At 30.7% G+C, this 12,906-nt stretch overlaps 2 protein-coding genes across 6 annotated transcripts in view; one reads left to right on the forward strand and one right to left on the reverse strand.

The window, feature by feature from the left end:
• Positions 1 to 8,693, forward strand: part of LOC127713005 (vacuolar protein sorting-associated protein 33A-like) — a 31,372-nt gene extending 22,679 nt beyond the window's left edge. The window contains exons 13-17 of one of the 2 annotated variants that reach the window (XM_052219594.1): positions 1,086 to 1,217; positions 1,952 to 2,120; positions 3,338 to 3,460; positions 4,053 to 4,162; positions 6,601 to 6,726. In XM_052219594.1, the coding sequence (XP_052075554.1) occupies positions 1,086 to 1,217; positions 1,952 to 2,120; positions 3,338 to 3,460; positions 4,053 to 4,156 (528 nt within the window). In that variant the 3' untranslated portion in view covers positions 4,157 to 4,162; positions 6,601 to 6,726. Of the gene's footprint in view, positions 1 to 1,085; positions 1,218 to 1,951; positions 2,121 to 3,337; positions 3,461 to 4,052; positions 4,163 to 6,600 lie in introns of both variants that reach the window. The other variant, XM_052219596.1, reaches the window with a different exon arrangement.
• A 1,704-nt stretch (positions 8,694 to 10,397) lies between these two features.
• Positions 10,398 to 12,906, reverse strand: part of LOC127713007 (uncharacterized) — a 33,406-nt gene continuing 30,897 nt past the window's right edge. For all 4 annotated transcript variants that reach the window (XM_052219599.1, XM_052219601.1, XM_052219598.1 and 1 more), the window contains exon 17: positions 10,398 to 12,720. In XM_052219599.1, the coding sequence (XP_052075559.1) occupies positions 12,634 to 12,720 (87 nt within the window). In that variant the 3' untranslated portion in view covers positions 10,398 to 12,633. The remainder of the gene's footprint in view (positions 12,721 to 12,906) is intronic.

The raw sequence follows: 12,906 nt of genomic DNA on the forward strand, positions 1-12,906 counted from the left end.
TTAAATGACTAACTCAGTTCAAATCTTTCACATAAACTAATTGAATCGACTGAAGTAGACGCTTAAGTGTTTAAAAAGTGTCCAAAGTCTTTCATCAGATGAACCTAAATTTTGAGGCCAAAATCGGCCCTTACCGGACCTACTCCTTTTGAAATTATTATTTTTGTTTTTGTTTGTATTGACATTTTTAAGGGTTACAGCTTGTGTAGCATTTGTGAATGTATGTTTTTTCTCTCTAGAGAAAGTGTCATATCTGTTCTCTAAATAGCTTACCTTCTTTTATTTGATGATATATGAACTGTTTTTAATTGTGTAGAAAATTAAAAGAATGCTAGCAAGATTTTGTCTTGTGTAAGAAAAATAACCCTAACCGTAAAAATAATGAGATTTGGTATAATTGCAAGTAAGACAACTTCCACCATGAAAACTTAGACGTGAAAACCATTTAAGACCTTTACATAACAACAATGGATGGAAAAAATTAAAGTACTTTGAAACGACTAAAAACAGAAAACCCATATTAAACAGTTAATCAGAACATATGATCTTGTGTGTGATCTTCTGTACAAACATGTTCCCACAATGTGAAACAAGAAGAATTAGTAAACTGTTGATAAAGCATGCACATGCAAAAAGTTTGTCAGTTGAAAACTATGAATTTATATCTAAACTAATATAAATGTTCTCTATCAACTTGTAAATTCTATTTTACTGTGACTTGATGATAAATGTTTCTCTCCACCAATGCAGTTCATTCAAAATTCTTACCAAATAGGAATTTGTTTCATCAGTTCAAACTGTTCAACTGGTCAGAAATTTTAACAAACTGCTGAAAAGACATCAAAGTGCAAAGGGAAAAAATAAATCATACTTCCTAATCCTATAAGACGTGAATACCACTTCAAACAGGTAATTAAAGAGGTATATGAATATCGAGGGAATTACATCTTTTTCATATTCTGTACAGCTATTTCTAGTTATTCCAGGTATACTGGCTGTGTGTTTGATTTATCTTTTACAGATAGAAATATATTAGATTGAGAATTGCCCTTCATTCTTTGCATAACTTTTTGTTTTGTTTTTAGACATACGGCTTTGAACATATAGTTACAATAATGAACCTAGAGAGAGCAGGATTAATACGTCTTTTTGGTAACAGAACATATCCAACTATTAAAAAGTCACTCAGATTAATCATGGAGGACGTAAATGAAATGGTAAGTATGAAAACAAAACATGAACAATTTAGTAATAAAAATTAGTAACATCAGAAATTATTTTGAAAAGCTGTTTTCATGTAAAATATTTGAGATACAAAAATTATGTGCTAAACACATTGTAACATAATATTGTGAAAAAGAAATTGACAAAAATTTTCAGTATTTTTCCTGATATTGCATTAAATTTTTTTAAGTAATTATTTTTTTTGTGGCGCTTTGTATAACAAGTTTTCAACAAAATACTTTAAAAAGTGTACTTGTATTTTGAATATTTACAGTGTAATATACCATGATATAAAAATTAATTATTTCCCTTTTCTTGATCATAAATACATTAAGTCAAATTTCTATCAGTTGAATGAAATGTGCTTTTTACAGCAGTGTAGGATACAGTCAACTAACTCATTTCTATTTACACTACTTTCATAAGCAGAAAAATACAGCGAAAAATAAATCACAGTGAAGTCTGCTAGAAGGAGCTAAATGAGAAAAAGTATTTGCAAACATGAATCACCATTGAGTCCGTGGAGAGAACTAAATGGAAAAAACAAAATATTCATAGAAATAAGATGGTTTACAGTATCTCTAGACATTTGTTTATGCCTCTTGCTCATGAGATTTTTGTTTCTGAAAAAAGTAAAGATTTCTTGAAAGAGTGATAACAAAAAAGATGATGGGATGAAAACTTTTTCTTGATTTCAGGTAACAAATTTTGTAAATTTTTGTTTCAGGTTCCCAATGATATTTCATATGTATACAGTGGATATGCTCCTTTAAGTATTAGACTAGCCCAGTATTATGCCCGCCCTGGCTGGCGTAGTATAACAGAAGTTCTCAACCTATTACCTGGACCGACAGTTGAAGAAATACAACAAATACCTGTAGCTCTCAGGAAGAGACGTAAGATTATTATAAGTACCATATAAACCAAATTAATTGTCAGTTTGGGGATAAAATGATTTTTTGTGTGTCAATTTATTTTGTAGTTTGTTTCATATGTAAAAAAATAAAATCACATTACAAATTTATGCAACAGTAGTCCATACAGTCAATAAAAAAAAATGAAAGATTCTTAATGAACAAAAGCTAGTCAAAAGTCCAGCATAAAGCACAATGTAAATAAAAAAATGAACTGAATAAAACAAGATGTGTGGTAAATGTCTATGAGACAATAACCCCTAAAACACAAATAACCAAAAGACATCTAGAGGTCAGTTTGCAGTCCCCAACAAAAGAATGGTGTCTATACTATATGTCAAGCTTTAATCTTTCCCTAGTCTAAACCCAATTGTGAATGAATTTAACAGAAACTACCAAAAATCAATGAATTATTATGCTGTTTTATTTAATTCCTTAATTCTGGATGGTAGTTTAATTTTGTTATTCTGGTATTATGTATGGATCTGTTTGAAGATATTCAATTTCCTTGTTTTTATTGGTCTAAGGAGAGAAATTGTTTGTATTTTGTTTAAATTTTAATTTCTGACTCTGTCCTTGAATCTCTCAGACTTTGAAAAGTACTTGTTCTTAATGACTACCTTCAGTCACTCAGGTTAGACTTATAGTTTAGCAAAAGTTGCAAAAGTTTGAAAATACATCTCTAAAATTTTGTCAGTGATGCTGTCATTGACTACATAGAGATATTCTACAGACCCATGGTCAGGGAAATATCTTTTAGGGTTAGTCTTTCTATAAATACTTGACCATGAAAGTTAACTACAGAAAGAAATTAATTTTTAGTCAGTAATTTCAAAAGCTTTATTTCAAAACCATACAGTAGGTTTCACAGTACCCCAGAGGCTAATAGTTGAGTTCATTAAATTAAGAAAAATGTTTTTTTTTTGCTTTGAAAACCCTATGAAACTACAAAAAGATGTATGCAATTTTTAAAATTGAAATTTAATGTTCAATAGCTTTGAATTGAACAGCTCATCTATTTTGCTTTACAAAAAATCTTTAATTGGGAACTGTTTTATAGTCATCTGCATTGTATAGGTGGTATGTCTCAGACTTTGTATTAGAAATAAGGAAAAGATTTATTTAAGTCATATGATTGCCTTTGTGCCAAGTTATCACAAAATATAACTTTTATGCCTTGAAATGAATTATATTTGCAGGAAGTTCAATAGGATCTATAAATTCCACAGCAGCAGAACAAAAGATAACATTGGTGTTTTTCCTGGGAGGTGTGACATATGCTGAGATTGCTGCTCTCAGGTTTCTTGCTCAACAGGATGATGGTAAGATCTTTAATAATTTCCATGTGGAATGTTGTCTCAGTTTTCAGCATGTATATATTAGTTCTTTTTTTGTTTAATTACACTTATTTAGTTGATATGGAATGGCTTTTTTATATACTTTATTATCATTTATGCTATTCTCACTCATTTTATATATCTTTGCTTCTGACAGCATTCATGCATGAAGAAATGTTAGACTAAATGAATACAATAGTAATGCTTGATTTATACAGGTGTCAATGTTACACTTTACTATCTAAGGATATGTTCCAGTAGAATAGTTAAAACATTAAAATAGTCATAGTGATCATATAGAGAACGTAATGCATTATATTCTATGTACTCACGAAATGCACAAACAAAATTTGTATCCCACGAAAGAAAATGAATCCACAGTATGGAAAAAGTAATAAAATATGTCTATATGATAAGCTTCTTTCCGACATTAGTAAAAACTGCTATAGCTAATTCAAAATTTATGGATAAATGAACAAATAAGCAAACTTTTACTTAATAACTATCCACTTAAGAAGGAAATTTGGTTGTAATATAATTATTTAAATGCATGCTAATTTTTGATGGTTTCTTGTAGGTGGTACAGACTATATCATAGCATCTACTAAAATTCTCAACTGTAACACTCTCATGGACTTTGTTGTTGAACATACCAAGCCTGCTCGGTTGTTTGCATCTTAGTCAAATGTAAAATGTTTTAATTTTTCATCCCATCACTGATATCCCTCCTTCTCAATACCATCCTGGAACAATCATCCCACAGTATGGCAGTACTTGTACACTTTCATCCTTTGTTGGACTGCAATTGGATTTTATGTTATCTCAAGAGAATTTTTTTTTTAATTTTCAAAGAAAATTTGAACAAGTGTTCATACAGCGGAGTTAATATAAATAAGAGATGTGGTATGAGTGCCAATGAGACAACTCTCCATCCAATTTACAAATCTGTTTTTGTTTTGTGGTTTTTGTAAACAAACATTGCATGTCAATTTTTGTTGAAAAACCAAATATTCATAATGAAAAGATGAGGGGCAAAAATTTGGAAATAAAGGGAGACTTCCCTCTATAAAGTCAAATTGTATTATCTTCATATTCATATATCTATAATACATTAGCCTGTGGACCAGCTAGTAGTTAATGTTTTCCCCGTTGCTTGATACTACCCAATATCTCTAGTTATTATTTATATAGTATTATATGCTAGTCAGTGTCTCATGATCTTGCAAAACCTGTTTTATTGAAAGAATAAGAAATTATACATTGTTGAAGATATACTTGATTTATTCTTAGAAGTTATGTTTTAGAAAGCAATTAAAATAATTTTGAACTATAGGATATGAATATAGAAAAGATGTTATGTTATTTATCAATAATTTAATTTTGGATGTAATGTGTCTTCTGATTGGCTGACGTTGTTTTGTTTATCAGCTCATAGACATAATTTACTCATGTGACCGTGGCATCATCAACGTTTTTTCATGGTTTACTCTGGTTTAAAATAGAATTTAGAATTAAATTATAAGAAATAACTTTAATATTTTTTCTGTCTATTCGAAATAACATAAAAAATGTGGTGCACACTTTAAATAATCCGCTATGTGGGTTATTCAGTGTGCACCACATTTTTTATGTTATTTCTTAATAGACAGAAAAAATATTACAGTCATTCCTTAAATAGAACAGAACCTCAATAAAAAAAGCAAAAAGACATTTGATAAATGGAGTATGTTATGCATCCACTACCATGTGGCATATATGAATGTCCACAGACAGTTCTGTAAACAAATTAACATACAGTTACAGTCAAAGGATATAGTTCAAATGTACTTCTTAGAAACAATATGACACTATAAGTTATATGGTTCGCAACTGACCTCCTATGGACCCATAGAGGGTTAGTAAAATCCATTGGGTGTGAGGCCGAAGGTGATATCTATGGATTTTACTAACCAACTATGGATCTGTAGGGGGTCAGTAGTGAACCCTATAACAAATTTAGTGCACACGAGACTTTTCCTACTAAGTTATGTATAAAAATAAGCAATGAAATACAATCACATTAATCGATGACGTCACCATTAATAGTAAACGTGACATCATGAACCCCATATAAAATCTACTGACACCATATGGATACATAGGGGTCACCACGTGATGGCGTTAAACCAATCATAACGTCATAATTTACCCAAGGTGTGATAAATACTATGATAAAGATCATAATGACCATATTTACTGTTTAATAGCTTGAAGTTAAAGTAAGTACTGTTAATCCAGAAATATTTGTGATATAAGAATAAGAAGATGTGGTATGAATGCCAATGAGACAACTCTCCACAAGAGACCAAATCTCCACAAGAGACCAAAAGTAATGTTTTTATTCATGCTAAAAATGCAATAGTATCAGGTTCGCAATAATAAAAACTTGCTTTTATAATTTCAGTTGTGATTTTCCTTCACAAATTCTTGACAATCATATCAATAAGTTCTTACATTTTTACCAGTAATCAGTGATTAGAAATAATAAATGCACACATTAATTTCTGAATTTACAGTATTTAAAGTCAATTACAATGATACAATTTTTGTAAGAGCCTAACAGCACAGTCAACCAGTAGACTGTGACACAGTTTCATATATTCATATATATCTACTCAGATTAGTAAAAGAGATGCGGCTGATACTAAGTTTTCTGATACCAAATAAAATAAGTTTGTCACTTTTAATTCATTGAACAAGATAAGTTTTTTTTACCTAATTTAATTCTTCAAACATAAAACTACCTACCATCACTTAACTTGGTAAAAGACTTTTGACATCCATTTCATAATTCATTGATTTTGTTTATTTTATAATTAAAGTCAGGTTCTAGGCAACTAAATGACCCAACACGCTTTTTACTTTCTGTGGTGATATCCCTTTTAAAACATTGTCCTGTTGAAACAAAAAAGATAAATTTCAGATATGTGTAAAAAAGAAATGTTGGTACCGTATGTTCTGTTATGCTAACTAGTATTATTGTTATTCTTTTCATATATTAAATATATAGGAAAGACACACTTTTAGCATCTTATTCTTCACTACAATATATAATTGATGTTGATTAAGATTTTTATGTTTTTTAGGTGGTACAGACTATGTGATAGCAACAACATCTATTTTATCTGGTGAAACTTTATTGAATCAAGTATCAGTACCTTTGGAACCAGCCAAACTAAATCCTTTCTGATTCAAGGTTTATTGACCTCAGCCTGCAGTCTTGGAGATTATTCAGCTTTTTGGTGATACAGACTTTATAATAGGAACAACACATGTTTTATCTTGTGACGCTGTATCAGGAAATTTAGAACCAGTTAAATTCAGTCCAGTCTTATTTATAACATTGACTTATTGATCTCCTGAACTTATATTTTCATATAAATATGTTGTTTTGTTTAAATATATTTACAGTTGTAAATTTGTCAGCCATTACTAAAAATCACACCTGTTCCCATAGAATATTGCATTACAATTTCAAAAATTTGACGTCATAATTAAAAAGTGATTGATATTTGACCTCACAAGGTTATTTAGAGACAGGTCTAGGGTCATTAGTAGACAAAGTTTAGCTAAATACCCAAAGTGAAAATGTGTCCATAGGATGTAGATGTGAAAGGACATCCTCTTCTTATGTATACGTTACAGTTTAAGTAATAATTCTAATGTCTTGCTAGAATAAATGTAAATTCTGATTTATACTTATTAAAGTTCAGTACAAATCAGTATTCCAATGACTTCTAGTAGAAATTTGGATGTTAAGATTTGTACTAGGGGGATCCTGGATTGTATATAAAATCTATGAATACTTTTACAATACATAATAACAATATTTCGCTTTACTTCAGTATAAAGTAAACTTATAATTAAAACTTATTAGAATGAGAATTGTAATTTTTTGTTAAAATTTTCAGAATATTTGTCATAATAGTCATTACAGTGCTTGTTTTGTGTTTAACACTTTATCATGAGTAAATGGCCTAAAAATAGACGAGGTCAAGGATATTTCATACAAAAATGTCAATTTCCTTACTAAAGTTTCAAAAACAGTATGACTGAGCAAATGTTTTATAGGTTAAGGAGTATACTTCATGTCTGTCATATTTGTTTTTTCGTAAATTGTTTTGTTATAAATTAGGCCGTTAAATTTTTCAATTGAATTGTGTCATATTTTTCATGTCGGGGCCTTATATTGCCATAAAACAGTATGGGTTTTTCTCATTGTTGAAGGCCGTACGGTTGCCTATAGTTGCTTACATCTACTTCATTTGAACTTTGGTGGCTAGTTGTCTCATTGGCAATCATACTACATCTCCTTATTTTTATACTGTAATTGTGATTGTGTTTAGATTCATACAAGGGTGTTAAAACATAGGAAGGAGTCAAATGCAAAAACTGGACCCCCAAAAAAAATTCTATGTTAAGATGATTGTTTTAATAGAAAAACAAAGGATAAGGGGTATCCATCCATGACACAAAATCAGTACATGCAGAGCAAAAACACAGAAAAAGCAAAGGAACATGTTGATTTACATACACACTGTTAAACTTTCTCTGGACTCAGCCCCTGAGACCCCTAATTGCTCTTTGTTGTTTCACAGATCGGAAAAAAACTGGAATCTTTTTGATGATTGTCAGGTGGTTTCTGTCTACAGCTGTGCAAGAAAGATTTAAAAACAATTTGTATTTCATGTTGTAAACTAAAGCCAAAAATTGTTTCCTCAATGAAATGCCATTAACAAAATATTAGCATATTTTATCACAAGTAAACCATTTGAAAAGATTTTCAAGAAAGTTATTGTATTTTGCCAGATTTTGTTTGTAGTAAAGTATTGATAGTCATTCTTGTTTGGTCTCTAGTTGATAGTTGATAACGGTCGCATATCCTTATATTTATGTTATTACACCATATTAATATATAGCTAAATCATTTTACAAGTAATTACTGTAAAACAGATGTTAAACAAATATAATGTGTCAAACTTTTCATGAATAAGTTACGGTTTATAACAAATGTATAGAACCAGATATTATATTGGGATCTTTATAAATGACTTATGAACTAATTTTGTATGTATGTGTTTGCATTTGACTATTTGTGTGAATGTTTGCATCTGTTGTTGATGTTAATTTGTTATTATTTTATATCTTATTATGAGGTGCAATAAAATTAATATAAAAACTACAAATTTTATATTATTAACAGTAATTTGACATTACTACAGACCCCTACTGTATGCCCACCATAATAAAATTGCCTTGCCCAAATGGTCATGAGAGTGATTACCATCACTAATTTTCTTGTCCATGGTATACTTTTTATACGACCGCAAAAAATTTTTTGGGATCTTATTATGGTATGATGTCGTCGTTGTCCGAAGTTTAAGTTAATGGATCTCTATGAAATATTTTAAGAAGGTTCAATTCCACAAAAGGAAAGTTGGGATTGATTTTGGGGATGATGGTCCCAACCGTTTAGGAATTAGGGGCCCAAAACAAACATTTTTCTAGTTTCAGGATAATAACTTGTGTATAAATATTTCGATTGCTCTGAAATTGTACAACAATGTTTAATACCACAAGTAGAAGGTTGGGATTCATATTAGGGGTTATGGGGCAAACAGTTTAGGAATTAAGGGCCTAAAAGGGGCCAAAAACAACAATTTTTGTAGTTACCGGACAATAACTTGTGTGTAAGTGTATGGATCTCTCTGATATTGTACCATAAGGTTCCATATCACAAAGGGAAGGCTGGGATTGAGTTTGGGGGTAATTGCCTCAAACATGTAGGAATTAGGGGCCAAAAAAGGGTAAAAAACAATGCATTATTCTAGTTTCCAAACAATAACTTGTGTTAGATGTGTATGGATCTCTCTGAAATTGTACTACAAGGTTCCATACTACAAAGGAAAGAATAGGATCGAGTCTTGGGGTAATTGCTCCAAGGGGGATTCCAAAAGTCACGGGGGGGGGTTCCAATTTTTTAAAGGAATTCATATTTTTTTCAAAAATTTTCAAATTTCAAATTTTGTAAAAGTTTTAAGAAGTAATCTTCGATTGCACAGTATTGCGCAATAGATTTGTAAGATCTTTTACCACATTTATTTTGTGTCAGAAACCTATATTTGGTAAAAATTTGATCACAATCAAAATTCAGACAGTATCAAGCTTGAATATTATATCCAAATTTGCCCCAACTGTTCAGGGTTTGACATCTGCGGTCGTATCAGGCTGCGCTCAGCGAAGCATTTTATTTAAAGATCTTCACCTCTGAAATTACTGAACCAATTTCAACCAAAATTTGGGTGAATGATCCTAAGGATATGTAGTAAACGTTTGTGTTTTTCCCAAGTTAAACAACAAACATGGCTGCCATGGCAAAAAATGGAACATATGGGTAAATCGATTTAATTGTCTGATATCTCAAAAACCCTTGGTAATAGGGGTTATTGTCCTTATGGTGGTATGGGAGTATAAACAATAGATGCCCTTAGAAGAAGATTTTTGACTTATTTTAAAGTTTTTGCCTATTATCTTGAAAACTATAGGTAGAATTTGTAAACAACAAAAATGATCAGCAATACAAGGCTTATAAACATCTCATATTCCAAAACATTGGATGACTCCTTATTAGAGTTATTGCCCTTAAATGATTTTTTTTACTAATTTACCTGTATGTACCTATTATCTTGAAAACTATAATATGAACGAGTGGTCTATCAAAAATTTATCCTACTGATCAGAATGACTTAAATGTATATCTAAAGTGAAGTAATTCATACAGAAAAAAAAGAAACATCATACTATAATGTACAGAAGCTATACCCAAGTTATAACAAATCTACAGTTCAAGCACAACAAAACAATTAAAAACTAAACAACATACTAACATTGATTTTCTTTTTAATAGATTAAACCAACACAAAATATATATGGGTTTACTCAGTTATGAACACTTTTGGTCCTACATCCAGTCCCCGTACTTATATTATGGCATTGCACAATCTAAAAGAAGGATCTGTGGTATGATTGCCAATGAAGCAACTAGCTAACTAAGTCTAAATTAAGCGGATTTGATTAAATATGTCAAGCCTTCAACAATGAGCAAAACAAATACCCTATAGTCAGTTATAAAAGACCTAGACATGACAAAATATGAATCACAAGCGACTACTTATTTTTTTCTGAATTATAGACTGTTCGGTAGATCTACAACTTACAATCATTTTATTCATCAAATATAGTTGAGGCATACTATAGTAGATGAGAAACAGATTAAACCACAAAAAACTTCCACATGAATAACGAACTGTGACAATTTGACCAAGGTCAGATAAATCCTGTCAAACTGGCATGTACACCTTATTATCCTTCTATATATTAAACACTAAAAGTGTCAGCAACATTGACATAATCATGAACACGGAATGTTGGCTATTGAAACATGAAACCAGAGCAAGGTTAAATGATACCTGACAAAGACATGTACGTCCTACAATCATTTTGTAAACTCAATATAGTTATAGTTGACCTACTATTTAAAAAGATAAAATATAGTTAACATTTAGGTAACAAGTCTAGAGTTAAATTTTTTTCAGACATGTCAAACTTTCATAGAACTTTGTTGAACTTTGTTTACAGATTAAGAGGTAACATTTGGAGCAAACTTTTTAAAATGTATTTTTTCATGTTCTCATATTTTGTCTATAGATTGACTAAAAGTTTTTTTGCAAACCATGCAATTTTGAAAAAAAATTAAAACAACACGTTATAAATTTCATGCGTCCAAAGCGCTTTTCTGGAGTTGCCTTCATTAGGAACTCTCAAAGCCGAATATTTGAAAGCCAAGGATGTATAAGAACAGTTGAAGAGCTAAATAACCAAAAAGGGCCTAAAAAATAGCCAAATCCATCTAAGGTCAACTTTCAAAGCTTTAACAGATTGAAGCTTAGTCATGACCAAGAAACAGCGTCTGAAGAAAATGCTTTATTTTCTGCTTTCCGGATTTTAATGATAAATGGATTAAATAAACTCATCAAAGATACTAGGATTAAAATTTTGTATGCCAGCTGCGCGTTTTGTCTACAACAGACTCATCAGTGACGCTCGAATCAAAAAAGTTAAAAGGGGCCAATGAAGTACGAAGTTGAAGAGTATTGAGGACTCAAAATACCGAAAGGTTTTGCCAAATACAGCTAAGATAACATATTCCTGGGGTAGAAAATCCTTAGTATTTCTAAGTGGTTTTGAAGATCACATTTAGATACAGTCTAGGGTTAAAGTTTTTTTAAACATCCATAACCTTTTCCAAAACTATCGTTAAATTCCAGGAAACCTTTGCAGAAGCTTCTTCATGACCATATAGGATAAACAAATATTTGTTTTTATTCTGTTAACAAAAATTACCACGTATTTGTACACAAGTAGCCATCATATTTAACTTATTGAAAAAACATGCATTTCTAGAGTTTTAATTGTTTTTATTCATTGTATGTTATTTAAGGCAATTTTATCTAGATTTTGTTTGCTCAGAAAGGTTTTTATAAAACACAGACTATTGTCTGTAAACCTATGTTTTCTAAAAGAAATGTTTTATCCTTTTAAATGACCGGTCCAATCATAACGTACAAAACTGTAACGTTTCCAGATTGTAACAGCTTTTCTTAATTTGTCCACTATCAGTCAGCTAACACATATGAGCTTACAATATTTCACAGATAAGGTAACAAGATACACTTCGAATTAGGCAAGAGGAACATTTGTACATAAGAGTTATCATTTTGCAGGCATCAATAATAGCAAATTGTTGACTAAAAACGCAGTCAAAACAAATAGTATACAAAATCTCCTGTTTCCTCTTTTTGCTGGATGTTAATCGAGACAAGACATCATCACAACTAATCATAAAATTCAGTAGTATCTATGTTAAAAACCCAAAGGAATAGGATTATATACAATTCATGAAAAACCACATACAGAGCGTTTTATAAATCAACAATAACAGTCATCTGCATGTGAATATATTATGCATTTCTTATCACGATGGGCACTAGCCCATTTACACGAAATAACTGCATTGTTTACTCCAAGAATGACTAGAACATAGATACATCATAGAAGTATTAAACTGATTGCCTGCTGTAGTATATATCTATGTCAGATTGATCCTGTTTCACATCTTCAGTCTGTAGATTGATTGCATTACTTGTCTGTGAAAAGAAAATTTTATGAAATTAAATGAGACAAGTGCAGTCACAATAAATCTTAACAGGCGTTTGATGTCTGACTCTCAGAGTATACAATCCACCAAGTAGCCTATGTTTTTTATATTGGCAGGATGAAAGTGGTTCACATCTGTCTTTGTGTATTTGGCAACCCAAACTCATGGTCTTCAG

The sequence above is a fragment of the Mytilus californianus genome, unplaced genomic scaffold, assembly GCF_021869535.1.
Source record: "Mytilus californianus isolate M0D057914Y unplaced genomic scaffold, xbMytCali1.0.p SCAF_8, whole genome shotgun sequence".
In the NCBI taxonomy this organism is placed as follows: Eukaryota; Metazoa; Mollusca; class Bivalvia; order Mytilida; family Mytilidae; genus Mytilus; species Mytilus californianus.